We start from the raw sequence: 25,081 nt of genomic DNA, 5'->3' as shown, positions 1-25,081 counted from the left end.
TCAAAATAACTGTTCAGGGGTATAAGCATCTGCAAATTTTGATGACAGGTGGTCTATGAGGGGTCGAATTTTGTGGAACCGGTCATAAGCAGGGTGGCCTTTTAGATGACAGGTTGTATTGGGCCTGATCTGATGGATAGGAGTGCTAGGGGGGTGACAGGAGGTGATTGATGGGTGTCTCAGGGGGTGGTTAGAGGGGAAAATAGATGCAATCAATGCACTGGGGAGGTGATCGGAAGGGGGTCTGAGGGGGATCTGAGGGTTTGGCCGAGTGATCAGGAGCCCACACGGGGCAAATTAGGGCCTGATCTGATGGGTAGGTGTGCTAGGGGGTGACAGGAGGTGATTGATGGGTGTCTCAAGGTGTGATTAGAGGGGGGAATAGCTGCAAGCAATGCACTGGCGAGGTGATCAGGGCTGGGGTCTGAGGGCATTCTGAGGGTGTGGGCGGATGATTGAGTGCCCTAGGGGCAGATAGGGGTCTAATCTGATGGGTAGCAGTGACAGGGGGTGATTGATGGGTAATTAGTGGGTGTTTAGGGTAGAGAACAGATGTAAACAATGCACTTGGGAGGTGATCTGACGTCGGATCTGTGGGCGATCTATTGGTGTGGGTGATCAGATTTCCCCGCAAGTGGCAGGTTAGGGGCTGATTGATGGGTGGCAGTGACAGGGGGTGATTGATGGGTGGCAGTGACAGGGGGTGATTGACAGGTGATCAGTGGGTTATTACAGGGAAGAACAGATGTAAATAATGCACTGGCGAATTGATAATGGGGGGGTCTGAGGGCAATCTGAGCGTGTAGGCAGGTGATTGGGTGCCCGTAAGATGGGTGATGGGTAACAGTGACAGGTGGTGATAGGGGGTGATTGATGGGTAATTAGTGGATGTTTAGGGTAGAGAACAGATGTAAACAATGCACTTGGGAGGTGATCTAACGTCGGATCTGCGGGCGATCTATTGGTGTGGGTGGGTGATCAGATTGCCCGCAAGGGGCAGGTTATGGGCTGATTGATGGGTGGCAGTGACAGGGGGTGATTGATGGGTGATTGACAGGTGATCAGTGGGTTATTACAGGGGGGTAGAGGCATACAGTACACGGGGGGGGGGGGGCGGTAGGTCTGGGTAGAATCTGAGGGGTGGGGGGGTGATCAGGAGGGAGCAGGGGGCAGTTTAGGGAATAAAAAAAAAAATAGTGTCGACAGATAGTGACAGGGATTGATTGATGGGTGATTAGGGGGATGATTAGGTGCAAACAGGGGTCTGGGGGGTGGGCAGGGGGGGAAAATCAGTGTGCTTGGGTGCAGACTAGGGTGGCTGCAGCCTGCCCTGGTGGTCCCTCGGACACTGGTACCACCAGGGCAGGAGGCAGCCTGTATAATAGGCTTTGTATACATTACAAAGCCTATTATACGGAAGGATTGGCGGAGACTTTTATTCCTCCGCACCGCCGGCGCTGCCAAGTGGCCGGCGAGCTGGAGGCTAAATCCCTGGCCATCGATCCCCGGCGGAGGATCGCGTCACGGATGACGCGATCGCTCCGCCCATGCCCGTACAAGCACCTGTGCATGCGGCGGTCCTTGCGGGATCCACTTTCCGGCCGCCCCTGTGCAGTGGGCGGTCGGCAAGTGGTTAACCTCCCTGGCGTTCAATTTCCCAGGATTTCTGTGCAAAAAGTGATCTAAGTAATTTTCATAACTTTTTTTTTTTCCAGTAACTTGCCAAAATATGTCAAGCAAGGGTCTAGTTAGTATATAGTGCAGGAGAGTATTGACGTGTATGCACGTCAATACTGTTCACAGCATGTTTTGTATTGACGTGTATAACCGTTAACACTGCTAGGGAGGTTAAAGAGAAACTCCAACCAAGAATTGAACTTTATCCCAATCAGTAGCTGATACCCCCTTTTACATGAGAAATAGAATGATATTCACAAACAGACCCATCAGGGGGCGCTGTGTGACTGATTTTGTGCTGAAACCACTCCCACTAGAGGCTCTGAATACCGCGGTACTCCTGGCAAACTGCCACAATGTAACAATGTTCACAGACAGGAAATGGCTGTTTAGAGCTGTCTAACAGCCAGAACAGCTAGAAACAGCTAAATAACCTGCCCACAGTAACAATGTCACCATGTAATACACGTCAGAATGTGAATCTGGGAGAGGAAAGATTTTACAATGAGCAAACACTCACTAAATCATTTATACATAATTATAGTAAAAATGAAGCACTTTTTTTTATTACATTATTTTCACTGGAGTTCCTCTTTAAAGTCGCATTAAAAATGTTGCGTTGTGGTAGCTCACTGCTTGCAGTGCATTACCTCTTAACGCAGACACGTTGTGACTTTAACGTCGCATTAAAAACGCAACGTCCCACTGTGAATACAGCCTTAATCATTTATCCACCTTTCACCATAACCACTTCAGCCCGCTGGTGTTTTCACCTCTAGGACAAAAGCAATTTTCTCCTGTCAGCACTCTTTCCATTCATTCGCCAATAACTTTATTACTATTTTTCACAATCTATAACTTGTTTTTTTTTTCCAATTAGGCTTTCTTTAGGAGGTACATTTTGCTAGGAGTTATTTTATTCTAAATCCATTTTAACGGGAATAAGAAAAAAATGGGAAAAAAATAATCAGTTTTCAGCCATTATAGTTTTAAAATAAAACGTTGTACTGTGTATAAAACCCACACATTTGCCCATTTGTCCCGGTTATTGCAATGTTTATATTTCCCTAGTACAATGTATGTTGCCAATATTTTATTTGGAGATAAAGGTGCATTTTTTCAGTTTTGCGTCCATCACCAATTACAAACCCATATAGGCAAAAGATAAGAGTAAAATACCCTCACAATATACATATTAAAAGTTTAGTCCCTAAGGTATTTGTATTGTATGTATTTTTATTTATTTTATTTTTTACATTTTGTGACGTTACATTTTCATGAATCAAGATGCCTCCTGATTGGAGGCATCTTGATTCATTCACAGAGGATCATTTGCCTCAGGGGTCAGTTGTTCCTGTGGATGCATTTGTCATTTTTTTCTGTGGAATTTTTGAATAAAGGATATCGGCTTTTTCTACCTCAATGCAGCCTGCAGATCCTTTTTGTTGCTCTAGATGGCTTGGCTGACCAGATCCTGCACCAGTGGGTTTGTGTCTGTGGGGTTTTTAGAGCATTTGGGTCCCTCTCCTTGCTTTTGAGAAATAGTTGGAAGTAACCAAGATGTTAGATTTGAACTTTTTAGGTTTATTATGAAATTTGCATTATATATACACACTAGCGCATCTCAATAAATTAGAATATCATTGAAACGTTTATTTCAGTAATTGAATTTTAAAAAAAGTGAAACTCATGTTATACAGATTACTAACAGAGTGATTTATTTCAAGTATGTCTTTCTTTTCATTTTGTAGATCATGATTTAAAGTGATCCTTAATTGAACAAAGAAGTTTCAGTTACCTGGGGCTTCGACCAGCCCCCTGCTGCCGTCCTGTACCCGTGGCGTGCTAAACCGATCTCCGGTCACCCGCCGTGGCTTAATTTTGTTTCTGCCGACTGGGCGGTGGGCGTCTGCATGGCCCTGGCTGTGTGCATCCTTGTATGCAATCACGTCAGCGAGCAAGTCCTGCGCAAGCGCAGTAAGAGGTTCTCTCTAACTGCACCTTCCCAGGACGTGCTCGTGAACACATACAAGGGGTGCGTGCAGCCAGAGCAGTGCAGGCACAGTGCCCCGCCGACTGATTAGTCGGCAGAAACAAGACTAAGGGCCTGTTTCCACTACACGTAGATTGGATGCAGAAAAACCTGACTCCAATGAATGCCTTGGTGCAGTGATGCCAAGTGCAGTGTTTACATCTGTTCTCTACCCTAAACACCCACTAATTACCCATCAATCACCCCCTATCACCACCTGTCACTGTTACCCATCAGATCAGACCCTAATCTGCCCCTTGCGGGCACCCAATCACCCACCTACACGCTCAGATTGCCCTCAAACCCCCCCTTATCAATTCGCCAGTGCAATATTTACATCTGTTCTTCCCTGTAATAACCCACTGATCACCTGTCAATCACCCATCAATCACCCCCTGTCACTGCCACCCATCAATCACCCCTGTCACTGCCACCCATCAATCAGCCCCTAACCTGCCCCTTGCGGGCAATCTGATCACCCACCCACACCAACACATCGCCCGCAGATCCGACGTCCGATCACCTCCCAAGTGCAGTGTTTACATCTGTTCTCTACCCTAAACACCCACTAATTGCCCATCAATCACCCCCTGTCACTGCTACCCATCAGATTAGACCCCTATCTGCCCCTAGGGCACTCAATCACCTGCCCACACCCTCAGAACGCCCTCAGACCCCAGCCCTGATCACCTCGCCAGTGCATTGCTTGCATCTATTCCCCCCTCTAATCACACCTTGAGACACCCATCAATCACCTCCTGTCACCCCCTAGCACACCTACCCATCAGATCAGGCCCTAATTTGCCCCGTGTGGGCTCCTGATCACTCGGCCAAACCCTCAGATCCCCCTCAGACCCCCTTCCGATCACCTCCCCAGTGCATTGATTGCATCTATTTTCCCCTCTAACCACCCCCTGAGACACCCATCAATCACCTCCTGTCACCCCCCTAGCACTCCTATCCATCAGATCAGGCCCAATACAACCTGTCATCTAAAAGGCCACCCTGCTTATGACCGGTTCCACAAAATTCGCCCCCTCATAGACCACCTGTCATCAAAATTTGCAGATGTTTATACCCCTGAACAGTTATTTTGAGACATTTGGTTTCCAGACTACTCACGGTTTTGGGCCCGTAAAATGCCAGGGTGGTATAGGAACCCCACAAGTGACCCCATTTTAGAAAAAAAGACACCCCAAGGTATTCTGTTAGGTGTGTGATGAGTTCATAGAAGATTTTATTTTTTGTCAAAAGTTAGCGGAAATTGATTTTTATTGGTTTTTTTCACAAAGTGTCATTTTTCACTAACTTGTGACAAAAAATAAAATCTATGAACTCGCCATACACCTAACGGAATACCTTGGGGTGTCTTTCTAAAATGGGGTCACTTGTGGGGTTCCTATACTGCCCTGGCATTTTAGGGGCCCTAAACCGTGAGGAGTAGTCTAGAAAACAAATGCCTCAAAATGACCTGTGAATAGGACGTTGGGCCCCTTAGCGCACCTAGGCTGCAAAAAAGTGTCACACATGTGGTACCGCCGTACTCAGGAAAAGTAGTATAATGTGTTTTGGGGTGTATTTTTACACATACCCATGCTGGGTGGGAGAAATCTCTCTGTAAATGGACAATTGTGTGTAAAAAAAAAAAAATCAAACAATTGTCATTTACAGAGATATTTCTCCCACCCAGCATGGGTATGTGTAAAAATACACCCCAAAACACATTATACTACTTCTCCTGACTACGGCGGTACCATATGTGTGGCACTTTTTTACACCCTAAGTACGCTAAGGGGCCCAAAGTCCAATGAGTACCTTTTAGGATTTCACAGGTCATTTTGCGACATTTGGTTTCAAGACTACTCCTCACGGTTTAGGGCCCCTAAAATGCCAGGGCAGTATAGGAACCCCACAAATTACCCCATTCTAGAAAGAAGACACCCAAAGGTATTCCGTTAGGAGTATGGTGAGTTCATAGAAGATTTTATTTTTTGTCACAAGTTAGCAGAAAATGACACTGTAAAAAAAACAATTAAAATCAATTTCCGCTAACTTGTGACAAAAAAATAAAAACTTCTATGAACTCACCATACTCCTAACGGAATACCTTGGGGTGTCTTCTTTCTAAAATGGGGTCATTAGTGGGGTTCCTATACTGCCCTGGCATTTTAGGGGCCCTAAACCGTGAGGAGTAGTCTTGAAACAAAAATGACCTGTGAAATCCTAAAGGTACTCATTGGACTTTGGGCCCCTTAGCGCATTTAGGGTGCAAAAAAGTGCCACACATGTGGTATCGCCGTACTCAGGAGAAGTAGTATAATGTGTTTTGGGGTGTATTTTTACACATACCCATGCTGAGTGGGAGAAATATCTCTGTAAATGGACAATTGTGTGTAAAAAAAAAATCAAACAGTTGTCATTTACAGAGATATTTCTCCCACCCAGCATGGGTATGTGTAAAAATACACCCCAAAAACACATTATACTACTTCTCCTGAGTACGGCAATACCACATGTGTGGCACTTTTTTGCAGCCTAACTGCGCTAAGGGGCCCAAAGTCCAATGAGCACCTTTAGGCTTTACAGGGGTGCTTACAATTTAGCACCCCCCAAAACGTCAGGACAGTAAACACACCCCACAAATGACCCCATTTTGGAAAGTAGACACTTCAAGGTATTCAGAGAAGGGCATGGTGAGTCCGTGGCAGATTTCATTTTTTTTTTTGTCGCAAGTTAGAAGAAATTGAAACTTTTTTTTTTTTTTTGTCACAAAGTGTCATTTTCCGCTTACTTGTGACAAAAAATAATATCTTCTATGAACTCACTATGCCTCTTAGTGAATACTTTGGGATGTCTTCTTTCCAAAATGGGGTCATTTGGGGGGGTATTTATACTATCCTGGAATTCTAGCCCCTCATGAAACATGTCAGGTGGTCAGAAAAGTCAGAGATGCTTCAAAATGGGAAAATTCACTTTTTGCACCATAGTTTGTAAACGCTATAACTTTTACCCAAACCAATAAATATAGGCTGAATGGGTTTTTTTTTTTTTTATCAAAAACATGTTTGTCCACATTTTTCGTGCTGCATGTATACAGAAATTTTACTTTATTTGAAAATGTCAGCACAGAAAGTTAAAAAAAAATCATTTTTTTGACAAAATTCATGTCTTTTTTGATGAATATAATAAAAAGTAAAAATCGTAGCAGCAATCAAATAGCACCAAAAGAAAGCTTTATTAGTGACAAGAAAAGGAGCCAAAATTTATTTAGGTGGTAGGTTGTATGAGCGAGCAATAAACCGTGAAAGCTGCAGTGGTCTGAATGGAAAAAAAGTGCCTGGTCCGTAAGGGGGGTAAAGCCCACGGTCCTCAATTGGTTAAAGTGTTCCAGAGATAAAGCGTAAAAAATAAAAAAATCATACCGTCACGCGCGCTCCCCAGTCTCACTCCTGCGGCCAGGAGAGTTTTCCGCCTGCACAGACACAGAAAGCTCCCACCGTCGGCGTGGGCGCACACGGCCGGGCCAAACATGCACAGCAAGCACTGACTGGCCAAGATACCAGGACCCCGTACCGAAGAGCCAGGCGGTGGAGGACGGCGCCATGAGAGCAATCAGGCCGGAGGAAGACCCAGGTATGTATGATAAAAAAAAAAAATAAAAAAAAAAAAATGTAATCTCTTGTCTCTGGTTTCCTTTAACCACTTCCAGACTGCGGTAAATCTATGCCCCGTTTATGGCTGCTTATTCCTTGGCAGTACAGTGGCGTAGTAGTTTGCACTCTTGCCTTGCAGCACTGGGTCCCTGTTCTTCCCATGTCTGCGTGGGTTTCCTCCGGGCAGTCCTGTTTCCTCCCACATCCCAAAAACATACAGATAAATTAATTGGCTTCCCCTAAAATTGGCCCTAGACTACAATTCATACACTACGTGATGCATGCATAGACATATGACTATGGTAGGGATTAGATTGTGAGCCCCTCTGAGGGACAGTTAGTGACAAGACTATATTAACTCTGTAAAGCGCTGCGGAAGATGTTGGCGCTATATAAATACTAAATAATAATTCCTACCAGTGCGTAGATTTTAACTAGGGTGCTATATGAACCAGCTGCTACCGCTGCTCTCCTGTCGCTGCAGGCCACTTGCTCGGCCATCGCTATGACAGCAGAGCTTCATGAGCAGGTCAGCAGCCAATTATATTGGCTCCTGACCCTAGGAGCCAATCTCATTGCATCGATGGATAAGCACCATGAACGATGAGAGCGGTGGGTCTGTGCAGAGCTGTTTTTTTGGGAAGAGGGGGGACCAGCAGTTTCTGGTCCTTAAGGGTCCAGAGACTGCTGGTACACAAGAGGTTAAAATTAAAAAAGAGACCAAAAAACAAACAATACATTCCTTCAAAGATCATCTGATCTCACCTTACTATTTGAGGTTACCTTGTTGCTTTTCTTTGTACTGCCCTTAGGGCGACCACGTTTACGTTTTGAGGAGGGAGAACCACTCGAGTCCTGGAAAGAGGAGGAGGGAAAAAAAAAAAAAAGTCAATAAAAGTTAGACATTATAAAATCCAAAAGCATGTAATTTTATGAATGAGAAACTTTTTTCAGAAAAAAAAAGGTACGGTGGAAGAACTACATTTTCTTTTCTTGAAGCCAACTACAGTTTTGGGATGAAATTCCTTTAATTTCCCAATAATGCCCATTTTCTATGGTAAAGAAAGTAAAAGGACTAGGCTGGGTACACACTTGATTGGTTTTGACAAAATTGTGTTTCACTGCGTCTGCAACCATAATCGCAGAATTGCAAGTGGAGCGCTTTGAGTGTGAGTGGAGAACTCACCTCTCCAGATCCCATCCCAGGTGCAGCTTCTACACCCCCGCACCACTCCCAACCAGTCTCCATGGCAGAAGCATCTCATGCGACTTGTCTGTATGTGCACTTGAGTCATATGATAAGCAATGTCGGCTGCAGCCATGAACTCTAGATGCTAGGCGGTGCTGAGGAGAAGAAGCTGGGTTCCTGGAAAGGCTAGAGGGTGGAATTTCTCAATTTTTAATATATTTGCTAAAACCTCAAGTAAACTTTCTTCATGTCATTATGGGGTGTTGTGAGTAGAAATCTGAGGGAATAAAAAAAATGAATTTAAAGAGAGTGTGAAGCCTTTTAAAAATCTTTTTATTAGACATTTATGTAAAGCAGTATCAGCACTGCTAAAAACACTGCATTCCTGCGGCAGAACGAGGTAATTAAATCCCCCAAATACCGGGGCAAAATACCATGACTTTCCAGGTCTTGGATTTTGCTGCCCGGGGAGGCAGAGCGTAGCGCTGTAGCTCTGTTTCCAGTCGCGTCAATCCCTGCTGATCACAGGCTCTCCTTGCCCCTCTAAGTCTTCTTTCACTGAGAGGGGCGGGGAGAGGCGGAGATCTGCACAGAGATTGACGCGACTGGAGGCAAAGCTACATCGCTAAGCTCTGCCTCTCCGGGCAGCAAAATCCACGACCTGGAAAGTCATGGAATTTGCCCCAGTATTTGTGGGGTTTAATTACCTCATTCTGCCGCAGGAATGCGGTGTTTTAGCTAGGCTGATACTGCTTTGCATAAATGTCTAATAAAAAGAGGATTTTTAAAAAGGCTTCAGACTCTTTAATCCATTTTGTAATAAGGCTGTAAGATAACAAAATGTAGAAAAAGAGATGCACAGTGAATACTTTCTGAATGCACTTTGTCAATGTGCAAACCTGCCTGTAAAAATATTCTCAAAGTGAATCTGAGATGGTTTACTAGCCCTTATTTATACTTACCTGGGCTTCCTCCAGCCCCTTAAGAACCGTGGCCTCCCTTGTCATCCTCCTCTGCCCCTCAGTTATGACTCCTGGTAATCTAGCAGTCACGGCCTTCTGTGCATGTGCAGCTCGGCCGCACGCGCAGCCCTCATCACGCTCCAGACCCCTGGAGCATTCTGCGTCTGTTTAAGCCACACATGCACAGAAGGCTGGGACTGGCGGCAACTGACCGGATTAACGGGAGTTGTAGAGCCAGAACGGAGGGGCTGAAGAGGTTGGTGAGGGAAGTACGGTGCTCATGGGGCTGGAGGAATCCCGAGGTAAGTATAAATAAATGCCAGTGTACCATCTCAGGTACACTTTAAGCCCATGTGCACAGATTCCAACATACTGAACAAGAAAGGCAGCAGCAGAAAAAACCCCACACATATAGCAACATGGAAAGTGTTTGGCATTCCAAAACCTCATGAAGAAAGTAAAGTCCACTCAAATTCGATTACTTAAGGTTATAAAAATGCATGCACTTTGCTGTCTATTTAGTACTACAGAGTTCAACTAGCCTTCGTGAAGCTCCATCTATGGAGTTATTTGATGTACTGTATATCCAAAGATAGAAAGGGGTCAGAAAAAACAGTCTGCTCTCTAAGGTGTTACTGAGGCCACAGATGACAATACAAAAATCAGTCTCCAAAGACATATGGAGAACGCATGCTAAAGAAGATTTTCACTTCACAGCAATCCCCTTAACCACTTGAGGACCACAGTCTTTTCACCCCTTAATGACCAGAGCCTTTTTCTCCATTCAGACCACTGCAGCTTTCACGGTTTATTGCTCGCTCATACAACCTATCACCTAAATGAATTTTACCTCCTTTTCTTGTCACTAATACAGCTTTCTTTTGGTGCTATTTGATTGCCGCTGCGAGTTTTACTTTTTATTATATTCATCAAAAAAGACATGAATTTTGTCAAAAAAATGACTAACTTTCTGTGCTGACATTTTTCAAATAAAGTAAAATTTCCTATACATTTGAGCGCGAAAGTTATTCTGCTACATGTCTTTGATAAAAAAAAAAAAAAACATTCAGTGTATATTTATTGGTTTGGGTAAAAGTTATAGCGTTTACAAACTATGGTGCCAAAAGTGAATTTTCCCATTTTCAAGCATCTGACTTTCTGCGCACCTGTCATGTTTCATGAGGGGCTAGAATTCCAGGATAGTACAAATACCCCCCAAATGACCCCATTTTGGAAAGAAGACATCCCAAAGTATTCAGTGAGAGGCATGGTGAGTTCATAGAAGATTTTATTTTTTGTCACAAGTTAGCGGAAAATGACACTTTGTGACAAAAAAAAAAATTTCCATTTCTTCTAACTTGCGACAAAAAAAAAAATGAAATCTGCCACGGACTCACTATGCTCCTCTCTGAATACCTTGAAGTGTCTACTTTCCAAAATGGGGTAATTTGTGGGGTGTGTTCACTGTCCTGGCATTTTGGGGGGTGCCTAATTGTAAGCACCCCTGTAAAGCCTAAAGATGCTCATTGGACTTTGGGCCCCTTAGTGCAGTTAGGCTGCAAAAAAGTGCCACACGTGGTATTGCCGTACTCAGGAGAAGTAGTATAATGTGTTTTGGGGTGTATTTTTACACATACCCATGCTGGGTGGGAGAAATATCTCCGTAAATGACAAGTACGGCGATACCACGTGTGGCACTTTTTTGCACCCTAACTGCGCTAAGGGGCCCAAAGTCCAATGAGTACCTTTAGGATTTCACAGGTCATTTTGAGAAATTTGGTTTCAAGACTACTCCTCACGGTTTAGGGCCCCTAAAATGCCAGGACAGTATAGGAACCCCACAAATTACCCCATTTTAGAAAGAAGACACCCCAAGGTATTCCGTTAGGAGTATGGTGAGTTCATAGAAGATTTTTTTTTTTTTGGTCACAAGTTAACGGAAATTGATTTTAATTGTTTTTTTTTTTCACAAAGTGTCATTTTCCGCTAACTTGTGACAAAAAATAAAATCTTCTATGAACTCACCGTACTTCTAACGGAATACCGTGGGGTGTCTTCTTTCTAAAATGGGATCATTTGTGGGGTTCCTATACTGCCCTGGCATTTTACGGGCCCAAAACCGTGAGGAGTAGTCTTGAAACCAAATGTCGCAAAATGACCTGTGAAATCCTAAAGGTACTCATTGGACTTTGGGCCCCTTAGCACAGTTAGGCTGCAAAAAAGTGCCACACATGTGGTATCGCCGTACTCAGGAGAAGTAGTATAATGTGTTTTGGGGTGTATTTTTACACATACAGATGCTGGGTGGAAGAAATATCTCTGTAAATGACTATTTGATTTTTTTTTTTTTTTTTTTTTTTTTACACACAATTGTCCATTTACAGAGAGATTTCTCCCACCCAGCATGGGTATGTATAAAAATACACCCCAAAACACATTATACTACTTCTTCTTCTGAGTACGGCGATACCACATGTGACACTTTTTTGCAGCCTAGGTGTGCTAAGGGGCCCAACGTCCTATTCACAGGTCATTTTGAGGCATTTGTTTTCTAGACTACTCCTCACGGTTTAGGGCCCCTAAAATGCCAGGGCAGTATAGGAACCCCACAAGTGACCCCATTTTAGAAAGAAGACACCCCAAGGTATTTTGTTAGGAGTATGGTGAGTTCATAGAAGATTTTTTTTTTGTCACAAGTTGGCGGAAAATGACACTTTGTGAAAAAAAAAAAACAATACATATCAATTTCCGCTAACTTGTGACAAAAAAAAAAAAATTCTTCTATGAACTCACCATACTCCTAATGGAATACCTTGGGGTGTCTTCTTTCTAAAATGGGGTAATTTGTGGGGTTCCTATACTGTCCTGGCATTTTAGGGGCCCTAAACCGTGAGGAGTAGTCTTGAAACCAAATTTCTCAAAATGACCTGTGAAATCCTAAAGGTACTCATTGGACCCCTTAGCACAGTTAGGCTGCAAAAAAGTGTCACACATGTGGTATCGCCGTACTCAGAAGAAGTAGTATAATGTGTTTTGTGGTGTATTTTTACATATAACCATGCTGGGTGGGAGAAATATCTCTGTAAATGACACATTTTTGATTTTTTTTTTTACACACAATTGTCCATCTACAGAGAGATTTCTCCCACCCAGCATGGGTATGTGTAAAAATACACCCCAAAACACATTATACTACTTCTCCTGAGTATGGCGATACCACATGTGTGACACTTTTTTTGCAGCCTAGGTGCGCCAAGGGGCCCAACGTCCTATTCACAGGTCATTTTGAGGCATTTGTTTTCTAGACTACTCCTCACGGTTTAGGGCCCCTAAAATGCCAGGGCAGTATAGGAACCCCACAAGTGACCCCATTTTAGAAAGAAGACACCCCAAGGTATTCCGTTAGGACTATGGTGAGTTCATAGAAGATTTTATTTTTTGTCACAAGTTAGTGAAAAATGACACTTTGTGAAAAAAACAATAAAAATCCAATTTCCAAGAGAGATAATGTCCGCAGCACTTGACAATATAATAATGAGCGTGCAAGGGCCCAAAAAGGTAAATATGTAAAGGAAGAAAGAAAGCCCACAACGACAGCACCGCTCAAAAATAATTAATGTTTATTAATTCATAATTTCAAATATTATATATAGGACATTTAATGAATATTCAAATGAATTAAAACAGACCACATGATCCCATTCTTAACAGCTGCAATCAATCCTGCCCAATGAATAACCTATACAGTTAGGTGCATATATATATATATATATATATATATATATATATATATATATATATATATATATATATATATATATATATATATATATATATATATATATATATATATATATATATATATATATATATATATATATATATATATATATATATATGTGTGTACACAACAACACTAAATCACATAGGTATATAGGTCAGATCTAGTTGTAATAAATAATGAATACCCTACACCCGGGGAGCAATGAAAAAAGACCAGGCAGTGCAGCTGAAGATAGGGAGAGGGTCCCGTCAGAACATTCCCAGCAGCTCCGCGGGCGTCACCCCGCTTTAGAAGCAGGAGAGGACCTGTTTTTCATTGCTCCCCGGGCTAAGTATCTTTCCTTGCACATTCCTCTTATGCACTTTAGATATAGGCTGCTCCTATATGTTTATTGTTTAGTGGCCACCTAATTTGTATCACCTATTTGCCTTGCATTGCACCTTTGTGATATATGTAGTTCATGTGTTTCTATTTATCTTACATGTATGTTTTTCACCATTGCACTTTACTGAACCCGGGTTCAATATATGTATATATATATATATATGTATATATATATATATGCACCTAACTGTATAGGTTATTCATTGGGCAGGATTGATTGCAGCTGTTAAGAATGGGATCATGTGGTCTGTTTTAAGTGATTTTAATTCATTTGAATATTCATTAAATGTCCTATATATAATATTTGAAATTATGAATTAATAAACATTGTTAATTATTTTTGAGCGGTGCTGTCGTTGTGGGCTTTCTTTCTTCCTTTACATAAAAATCCAATTTCCGCTAACTTTTGACAAAAAATAAAATCTTCTATGAACTCATCATACACCTAACAGAATACCTTGGGGTGTCTTCTTTCTAAAATGGGGTCACTTGTGGGGTTCCTATACTGCCCTGGCATTTTACGGGCCCAAAACTGTGAGTAGTCTGGAAACCAAATTTCTCAAAATGATTGTTCAGGGGTATAAGCATCTGCAAATTTTGATGACAGGTGGTCTATGAGGGGGCAAATTTTGTGGAACCGGTCATAAGCAGGGTGGCCTCTTATATGACAGTATGTATTGGGCCTGATCTGATGGATAGGAGTGCTAGGGGGGTGACAGGAGGTGATTGATGGGTGTCTCAGGGGGTGGTTAGAGGGGAAAATAGATGCAATCAATGCACTGGGGAGGTGATCGGAAGGGGGTCTGAGGGGGATCTGAGGGTTTGGCCGAGTGATCAGGAGCCCACACGGGGCAAATTAGGGCCTGATCTGATGGGTAGGTGTGCTAGGGGGTGACAGGAGGTGATTGATGGGTGTCTCAAGGTGTGATTAGAGGGGGGAAATAGATGCAAGCAATGCACTGGCGAGGTGATCAGGGCTGGGCTCTGAGGGCGTTCTGAGGTGTGGGTGGGTGATTGGGTGCCCTAGGGGCAGATTAGGGTCTAATCTGATGGGTAACAGTGACAGGTGGTGATAGGGGGTGATTGATGGGTAATTAGTGGGTGTTTAGAGGAGAGAAGAGATGTAAACACTGCACTTGGGAGGTGATCTGATGTCGGACCTGCGGGCGATCTATTGGTGTGGGTGGGTGATCAGATTGCCCGCAAGGGGCAGGTTAGGGGCTGATTGATGGGTGGCAGTGACAGGGGGTGATTGACAGGTGATTGACAGGTGATCAGGGGGGATAGATGCATACAGTACACAGGGGGGGGGGGGATAAAAAAAAATAGCGTTGACAGATAGTGACAGGGAGTGATTGATGGGTGATTAGGGGGGTGACTGGGTGCAAACAGTGGTCTGGGGGTGGGCAGGGGGGGGGGGGTCTGAGGGGTGCTGTGGGCGATCAGGGGGGGGGGGGAAATCAGTGTGCTTGGGTGCAGACTAGGGTGGCTGCAGCCTGCCCTGGTGGTCCCTCGGACACTGGGACCACCAGGGCAGGAGGCAGCCAGTATAATAGGATTTGTATACATTATAAAGCCTATTATACAATGTGTCAGCGGCGATCCGGGTGCTAGTAACCCGCCGGCGCTTCCGAACGGCCGGCGGGTTACAGTGAACGATGGGCGGAGCCAGTCCCCGAATGACGCGATGGCTGCATAGCCACTCCCGCAGCCGCCCCCGCCTGGGGGCGGTCGGCAAGTGGTTAAAGTCCAGTAGGGAATAATCTGTGCACATATTACTTACTGAAGCCAACACCCCCCTTTGCCTGTTTTGAGTGCTAGGTGTGTAATTTAGTCCATATATTCGAGTTCTGCGCATCCATGCAGATACAGTGATGTGAAAAACTATTTGCCCCCTTCCTGATTTCTCATTCTTTTGCAGGTTTGTCACACTTAAATGTTTCTGCTCATCAAAAACCGTTAACTATTAATCAAAGATAACATCATTGAACACAAAATGCAGTTTTAAATGATGCTTTTTATTATTTAGTGAGAAAAAAAACTGAAAACCTACATGGCCCTGTGTGAAAAAGAAATTGCCCCCAGAACCTAATAATTGGTTAGGCCACCCTTAGCAGCAATAACTGCAATCAAGCATTTGCGATAACTTGCAACGAGTCTTTTACAGCACTCTGGAGGAATTTTGGCCCACTCATCTTTGCAGAATTGTTGCAATTCAGCTTTATTTGAAGGTTTTCTAGCATGAACCGCCTTTTTAAGGTCATGCCACAACATCTCAATAGGATTTAGGTCAGGACTTTGACTAGGTCACTCCAAAGTCTTCATTTTGTTTTTCTTCAGCCATTCAAAGGTGGATTTGCTGGTGTGTTTTGGGTCATTGTCCTGCTGCAGCACCCAAGATCGCTTCAGCTTGAGTTGATGAACAGATGGCCGGACATTCTCCTTCAGGATTTTTTGTTAGACAGTAGAATTCATGGTTCCATCTATCACAGCAAGCCTTCCAGGTCCTGAAGCAGCAAAACAACCCCAGACCATCACACTACCACCACCATATTTTACTGTTGGTATGATGTTCTTTTGCTGAAATGCTGTGTTACTTCTACGCCAGATGTAACGGGACACACACCTTCCAAAAAGTTCAACTTTTGTCTTGTCGATCCACAAGGTATTTTCCCAAAAGTCTTGGCAATCATTGAGATGTTTTTTAGCAAAATTGAGACGAGCCTTAATGTTCTTTTTGCTTAAAAGTGGTTTGCGCTTTGGATATCTGCCATGCAGGCCGTTTTTGCCCAGTCTCTTTCTTATGGTGGAGTTGTGAACACTGACTTAATTGAGGCAAGTGAGGCCTGCAGTTCTTTAGATGTTGTCCTGGGGTCTTTTGTGGCCTCTCGGATGAGTTTTCTCTGCGCTCTTGGGGTAATTTTGGTCGGCCGGCCACTCCTGGGAAGGTTCATCACTGTTCCATGTTTTTGCCATTTGTGGATAAAGGCTCTCACTGTGGTTCGCTGGAGTCCCAAAGCTTTAGAAATGGCTTTCTAACCTTTACTAGACTGATACATCTCAATTACTTTTGTTCTCATTTGTTCCTGAATTTCTTTGGATCTTGGCATGATGTCTAACTTTTGAGGTGCTTTTGGTCTACTTCTCTGTATCAGATAGCTCCTATTTAAGTGATTTCTTGATTGAAACAGGTGTGGCAGTAATCAGGCCTGGGGGTGACTACAGAAATTGAACTCAGGTGTGATAAACCACAGTTAAGTTATTTTTTAACAAGGGGGGCAATCACTTTTTCACACAGGGCCATGTAGAGTTGGAGTTTTTTTTCTCGCTAAATAATAAAAACCATCATTTAAAACTGCATTTTGTGTTCAATTATGTTATCTTTGACTAATAGTAAACAGGACGCTCGCGTCGTGCGCTATGACGTCACTCCGTGGCTCCGCCCAACGTTTCGTTGCCCTAGCAACTCCTCCCTGCCCTAGCAACTCCTCTGAGGAGTTGCTAGGGCAACGAAACATTGGGCGGAGCCACGGAGTGACGTCATAGCGCACAACGCTCGCTGGACGCGGCGGGATTGTCTGTGTGCAGTAGGCTCGGTATCTTTTAGAGCACTAGCCAGTAAGATATTGCGGAGAGGGACGCTAGATGACAGAGGCGTGCGCCTTGTCACAAGCTCAGTGCATCTCATCTCTGCATACCCCTGTACCTGGAATCAGGTAGCTTGTCAAACAAGGGGCTGGCTGTGTTTCATTTTCTTGATGAAGTTTTTTGACCCAATGAGTGGTTACACACCACTGATCTGTTTTTAACCATTTTTTAAATAAACTGGTACGCTTTTACGCGATGTGGAATTCGTTTCTTTGATTACACAGACTGGGAATAGCCGAGAGAGGACTGCCAGAGAGGCTGCGGGGTGGCCAATACCCCGAATGCGAGCATTGGCCTTGGAGGCCTAGAAGTCTGGTGAGTCTTTCCCCGAAGGGGGGCTTTTTCATTATATTATTATTATTTAGTATTTATATAGCGCCGACATATTACGCAGTGCTGTACAGTGTATATATATATATATATATCTGGTCACTAACTGTCCCTCAAAGGAGCTCACAATCTAATCCCTACCATTGCCATATGTCTATATTATGTAGTGTAAGTACTGTAGTCTAGGGCCAATTTTTTAGGGAGAGCCAATTAACTTATCTGTATGTTTTTGGAATGTGGGAGGAAACCGGAGTGCCCGGAGGAAACCCACGCAGACACGGAGAGAACATACAAACTCTTTGCAGATAGTGCCCTGGCTGGGATTCGAACCAGGGACCCAGCGCTGCAAGGCGAGAGAGCTAACCACTACGCCACCGTGCTGCCCACATTATATGACATATTCGCTGTGTTTAAGAAGGAACAGGCAGAAAAGAGCGCTTAACCATTTCACTGAAGAATTTTATTTTGATGGCTGCACGCATCTAGGAAGAGCGCTCCCACATGATAACCATTATATGAGCAAGGACACTATACATGTGGTTACTACCTGCCAATGTGTTTTATTTAGAATTTAGCACCTGTAATATGAATGTTTGATTCATTATCTTTTATAAAATTTTAGAGGTGACCCACTTAACACCTGACTCAGCATATGAGCGCAGTATCAGGGTGCTGTAATTGTTGTGAACTTTCTACTATCACCGTCTCTGTAATAAATCAACTTATCTTTCCCCTGTCAAATTTGTCGCCCTGTGTCTGGAAGGCTGCCAACTCTTCAGTGTTGATCTGTTATGCACGCCCCCTCTATGCACACTCCCGTGTGTGTTATTTACATTAGGCAGCCTCTCTGCTCTCTTATCTTTTACAAGCTGGATACATCGTCCTCTGTTCGGCTGTAAAAGGAGCTGGCTGCCTGAGGAATTAGAGACACCGGGCAGAGCTGTCTGCAGGAAGAAACAATCAGCCTGTCACTCTTCAGTGGATGAGAGCTGCAGAGGGTAAACACACAAATGATCGATTGAGATTCAAAAGGAAGGCTGTATACAGCCTACTTGTGTATGGATGTATTTTCTATGTGTGGACATACTGTACAACAACCTACTTCCGGCTTTGGTGTTTTTTTCACCACTTTTAATGCGGCAGGGAGTGGCGAAATTGTGACAGAGGGGAATAGGAGATGTCCCCTAATGCACTAGTATGTTTACTTTTGTGCGATTTTAACAATATAGATTCTCTTTAACTCCTCCTGTACTGGAAACAATATTAGACTTATGTCTCTGCTCCTAATGTTTTATTTCTTAGCTGTACTATACATACAAATTATTGTAGCATAATTTTTTTTTTCCTTCAGAGTCTCTTTAAGCATCACATTCTTGTGGACCAGCTGTGAGGGGCTGGTTTTATTATACTCACTTTTGCATTACTTTGTGCTTGGGAAGGAGAGGATGACCTTGCTTGTTGCTTTGAAGCTTCCTGTGTAAGAAAATTCCATAACAAATTTTACAGATCTTACTTGACTGAAGAAATCTCATAAGTTAGATAAGTTAGTGAACCTATAACAATCACGCGACAACTATGGACTATAGCACTTGTTTTAAATCATTGAATGAATAAAAGACAATTTTATGGAGGACTCATCAGTGTGACCTGTCTAGTAGGACATCACAACAGTCAGTTGCCAATATTGGCAGTGTGAAGGTAGCGCAACAGTGTCTTCTTACCTGTGTTTTTTTCCGAGGACGACCTCTACCACGCTTCTCGGTCTCCTCTGTAGAACCCCCCTTTGCTGCAGTTTTTGCTTTTGAATCACTCATGTTGAAGTGCCTACAGAAAAACAGGACAGGTTGGACAAGATAAAAGAGCCAAGCTTCTATTTAAAATATGTAGAAACCATCCTTTGAGATGGACATTTACCACCCCCACCAAACCAGTCACATATGGCTTTACCAGGTCACATACATATCAAAAAGGTATAATGAGAAGGTTTCCACCCTTTCCTGTTCAGAAATATTGACGTGCTAAAGACACAATCTGACACTATTCAATACCTCTTACTAAAAAATATCCAGAGGGCTCCCTGGGGCTTTTGGGGGATGAAGGTAGACCTGCCCAAGCACATGTAACCATCACCTACAGTGGTCTCCCCACCGCCTCCCCATTTTCCTGAAATAAATCCTGTAGAGTTGTCAGTTCCTCTTCACCCCGTGGATCTAGCCCTGAGCCTGGGTTGAAACTCAGGACACCCAATCTCAGCCTTGTCCATAAACACCACTACTGAATTTTTACTTGCGAAAAACGTATAAAATTTGATTTTGTGTGTGGCTTCCATCAAATAAGCTTCAAACGTGCTAATATTAAACCATTCAGTAAGGCAACTCTTGAGACCTTTAGATAACGGTGAATAACAATCATGTGACAATTCAACATTGGATAGATTAACAAATTTCATTTCATCTCTACTGCTCTCCTCCAACTCTGGATACTAATTCTTCCACTGAACCAATTTCCTTTTCTTGGCGTTTGCCTGGTCTCTGCCCCCTTCACTTCCCTCCTTTAAAGGGCGCTGACCCCCTTTCTGAATTGCAGACCCTGCGTAGCCACTGCTCCCTGGAGCTGCCTCATCCTTAGTCTGACCATTTTCTGACCCTGAATCAGTTTTCCAACCCCCATTCTTTTTCTTAGGATTTTTTGGTAAAGGCTTGCATCAATTTACATGGCTTGCATGGCCGCCAAAAAAGACCACCTCAGTCAAAAATCTGGAGTGGACTGCGCATCTGTACTGCCTTGGGCCAGCTATGTTGTCTAAAGGACCAGGTGCCGACCCCCGTCGGGTGACATGAATCTAGTGTGTGTACAGGCCTTAAGTGGCTGTGAACAGGGCCGTTTTTATGGGTGGGCAAGGTGGGCCACTGCATGGGGTGAAGTTGTGGAGGGGAGAGAACCATAAGCCATGCAGAGAGCACGGTGGAGCAAGGGTGAAGATTTGGCGATGGGAGGGACGCACACAAAGTCTCTTGGCGATGGGAGGGACGCACACAAAGTCTCTTTGGCATCATGGTTTCCATGGTTGCAGGGTGTCACTCATTACCTCACTCACCGCTACAAGGCTCTGGCTACCTAATACCAGAGGTTATTTCTGGCTACCTTTACTGGGGTGGTGTGCATTTACCTACCTAATACAGAGGTCTCCTCTTACTAGCTAGGGGGGGGGGGAGGTTTGCTACCTCTGGCTACTTAATTCACTTTACACACACTTTCCCTGAAGGTCCATACACACATCAAATTATCTGCAGATGGATAACTGCCCAACTTTACCACTTCCATGTAGTATAAGAGCATACTTACACAGTATATTCACAGTATTCAACATTTGTTGACCATAATGCCTGGTACACATCATAAAATTTCCCTTCAGATGGATGGGTCAAATAAATAATTTCCAACAGGTTCAATCTGTTTTCCAATACTTTTTCTGATCAATTTTGTATAGAAGTGATCGGAAAAATCAATCAGAAAAACCAATTGAAAATCAGATCGGACCTGTTGGAAATTATCTATTCGACCCATCTATCTGAAAGGAAATTGTGTACCAGGCATTATGCTGGGCATACATGGCTCAATTCCACTCGATTCTCCCGCTCGATCGATTCCCTGATTGATTCCGCAGGCGATTCTCTTATCTTTCGCTCATTTTTTGTATATTTTTCCATTGTGTTTAATGCGGAATTGAGCGGCGAAATGATCGGGCGGGAGATCAGACATGTCGGAAATCTATCGAGCCATCTAAATGGCTGAAAAGCGAACCGTGTATTCCCAGCATTATACTACATGGCACTGGTAAAATTAGCCAGTCAATTGGAGATAAAAATTGTATGTGTGTACAGAGTCTGAGAGCTACTTAGCCTACAAACTGTCCTGGCTATGAGCACTCAGCTGTCAGTCACTCAGGCTGTATGAAGTAGTGTAGCCGCAGTATCCACTTTTTTTCTAATTTTTTTTACAAAGTTTTAAAATAGTTACTTACAGTAATGTGTTATCAAATGCATAATAAAAAAGTGCCTGAACTGGAATTAACTATATTTATATCCTCTTTGAATACATATGAGCCATTAAAGATCATTTGCATTTTACAACCTTGCATTTTTTTTTTTTTAATTCAGCTAAAGCAGAAGTTGAAATTGTAAAGCTAAACCAAACAGGTTATACAATTAGACATGCATTCCACAGGAAGAACACAAAGCATGAAATAAGCTCCATACAACATTCGTATTTGCTAATGTGACTGTCACAAGGGCAGAATGATCTCTACTAGAGCCCATCTGACAGCATGCATTACAAGCTCATTGATCTCCAGCCCCATATAGGATCTTGTGCATTCTCCCCTATAGGGGGAACCTATTCCTCACCAGCAGTATGCTTATCAATTAAATGCACCTTGCATAGGCAGCATGGCTCTATCAGCCACCATTCTCAGCAGCCATGGCCACTGCCCAGGTGCTGAATCAGGGATGGCTGCAGTCGGTGAGCATCAGATAAAAGGCTCTTATGTGGATCCTGGCTAGGCAGAGAAACAAATGACCACCTCACTATGAAATTGGGTTATTTGGGGGAGAAAACAGAGAACAAAGACTCATGCAACCCTTGGTAATAAATATAATACATAATACTTACCCACTCTCTTTTTTTCCGGTATGAAAGAACAATTTCCCCCACCCCTCCCCTGATCCTATATTTATACTATCAGAGCAGATTAAAGGCTTGAGAGGGCGTGTCTGTGCCCCGCGATGTCATCTGGTGGAAGGGAGAGACTACAATTCATAGGGAAGAAAGGCGTCGTCACTTAACCCTTTCCTCCTATTGTTATCAGCAGGCATCATCTTTCCCTGGTGCTTGCATGTCGTCTTACTTCCTAGGTTAGCTCTGCTCCCCTAACCCCTATAGGACCCTTAATTAATAAATATGAGCAAGTGAGCAGCGATAGCCATTTTTTTTGTCCTCATCCTATTGGTCCCTGAGCTATATTTTACGACATACATCTTAAAGGAAAAAAAGAAGTGTGAAGAATATGGAGGCTGCCATATTTATTTCCTCTTAAATATTACTGGTTGCCTAGCAGTCCTGCTGATCTATTTGGCTGCAGTAGTGTCTGAAAAATACCAGAAACAAGCATGCAGCTAATCTTGTCAGATCTGACAATGTCACCTGATCTGCTGTATGCTTGTTCAACGGCTATGGGCAAATGTTTTAGAGGCAGAGGAACAACAGAACTGCCAGGCAACTGGTATTGTTTAAAAGGAAATAAATATGGCCAAACCCCATATCCCTCTAGCTTCAGTTGTCCTTTCAAAAAAATAAATCTCTTCCTCAATTTAAGGCTCCTTATCTATACTGTCTAACAGGGTTTTTCTCTATTAGCTATAAAGGAAAAAAAAAGTCTGCCTCCAGATTTTCTAGACATGTTTACATCCATCCAACTGTGCCAATTTAGCCTGAAGATGCATAACCACATGTGATGCTTCTGTGGGTGATGTACTGTACCTCTGTTTACTTGCTTTCTTTGCTGTGTGTCACAAGCTGTGTGCAGCTAATCATATTCAGAGCTACAGCTCTCCTCAGTCCTCATTGCCGGTGTCACTGTCTTGGCATCCTCGTGGCCTGAGATACTCACTCCTCCCTCCTCCCCTCTCCTTAGGTCGGTTGTCATGGTAATGCGGCTGGGCTGTCCTAACTACCACCCCCCTTGAGCTGATTGGTGCTGAAGCTCTCTCTTTCTCTCTCTCGCTCTCTGCTACTTCTCCACAGCTAGCAGGGTTGCCATAGCGGCCATTTTGCTTAAGGGCAACATGCCCAATTAGCGTCCTATTCAGGACGATCCTGGGAGGTCTGACAACTGTAATGAGAGGGATATGAAGGCTGCCATACTTATTTACTTTTAAACAATACCAGTTGCCTGGCAGCCCAGCTGGTCTATTTAGCTGCAGAAGTGTCTGAATCAAACCAGGAACAAGCATGCAAATCCTGTCAGATCTGACAAAAATGTCAGACGCATATGCTGCAATGCTGCATGCTTGCTCATGGTCTATAGCTAAATGTACTAGATGCAGAGGATCAGCAGGATTACAGGGAAACTGGTATTGTTTAAAAGGAAATAAATACCACAGCCTCCATATCCCTCTCACTTCAGTTGTCCTTTAAAGCCCAAACACTGAGCACAGGTAGCTGCTCATTCTAAGCATTCCTGGCTCACTGGTGGATGTTTAGGGCTATCCCAGTTAAAAAGACTTGGTGACTGCTTGTACTGATCTGGTCAGCTGCATTTTAAAGGAAACTTGAGATGTAACAAAAACAAAACAAAAACATTCATACATACCTGGGGCTTCCTCCTGCCCTCTCTGGCCTGATTGCCCCCTCGGCCCCGTCCTCCATCTCCTTGATCTTCCATAAATGCTCCCGGTATCTTCAGCAGTCGGGAGCTCCCATTGCCGGGAGCTCTGCGCCTGCACAGTACTACTGCGCAGGTGCAAAACTCTCCTGGCTGCGGGAGCAAGACGGAGGAGCGCACGCAGCTAAAGATACTGGGATCCAGTACAGAAGATCAAGGAGGGGGGTGGGGAGGCAGTGCCGAGGGAGCGATCAGGCCAGAGGGGGCTGGAGGAAGCCCTAGGTATGTATACATTTTTGGTACAGTACTTACCTATTATGCCGTCCAGGCAATACACACTCAGGAAAAGTTACAATGTTTCAATTCCTTCAGCATCAGCTAGTTTATACAATGTTTCAATCCCTTCAGTGTCTCAGATTAGAGCTGCTGTGGCTGTTGGCCTCAATTCACTGAGGGCTCTTTCACATTACAGCCCTTTTTCAGAGCTTCAACTCAAAGTCGAAACTTTGCGTTGACCAGGGTAAAATGAAAGTCTATAGACTTTCATTTTACCTTTCACACCCGACGCTGCATTTCGATGCGTTGCGGTACGGCACACCCGGGAGCATTTTATCGTCGGGAATTTGTGTTTTCCCGTCAGGTTAATTACTACCACTGCTACTAAGCATTGCACCGCAGATTCCTGACGACACGCCGCAGCCTATTCAACGTTTGCAGGAGAATGGCTCCTGCATGCGCTGTAATGTGAAAGAGCCCTAAGCAGTTTAGACTAGTCTACAGATGGTTTTTAGTCTACTGATGGTTTGGTGTAATGTTTTAGACCTGTTTTTAGACCTGGTCTAACATTCAGTAATTACACAATTCACAAAGGCAAACAAGGAGTAATCACGCCCACTTTTTCTGACAGAGATTAGACCAGCTGATTTCTGTTGGTAAAGTAATTCAGTGAGGTATTTTAGATGTGAAGATGGAACCTTTTGAATTAATTATGCAGGAGTTTAATTGTATGCAGAGGAGAGCTCATCAAAGGAGAAGGATGT

General features: G+C 43.6%; 1 protein-coding gene across 1 annotated transcript in view; it reads right to left on the bottom strand.

Annotated features, from left to right (window-relative positions):
• Positions 1-22,443, bottom strand: part of HMGA1 (high mobility group AT-hook 1) — a 31,150-nt gene extending 8,707 nt beyond the window's left edge. Inside the window, exons 1-4 of the mRNA XM_068265514.1 lie at positions 22,331-22,443; positions 19,381-19,483; positions 19,073-19,132; positions 8,128-8,217 (exon numbers count right to left, since the gene is read on the bottom strand). Of these exons, the coding sequence (XP_068121615.1) occupies positions 8,128-8,217; positions 19,073-19,132; positions 19,381-19,473 (243 nt within the window). The 5' untranslated portion in view covers positions 19,474-19,483; positions 22,331-22,443. The remainder of the gene's footprint in view (positions 1-8,127; positions 8,218-19,072; positions 19,133-19,380; positions 19,484-22,330) is intronic.
• Between the last annotated feature and the right edge of the window lie 2,638 nt (positions 22,444-25,081).

This window comes from Hyperolius riggenbachi, chromosome 2 (assembly GCF_040937935.1).
Source record: "Hyperolius riggenbachi isolate aHypRig1 chromosome 2, aHypRig1.pri, whole genome shotgun sequence".
NCBI classification, from domain to species: Eukaryota; Metazoa; Chordata; class Amphibia; order Anura; family Hyperoliidae; genus Hyperolius; species Hyperolius riggenbachi.
The sequence above is the reverse complement of the archived record's forward strand: the minus strand, read 5'-3'. Positions and strand labels throughout refer to the sequence as shown.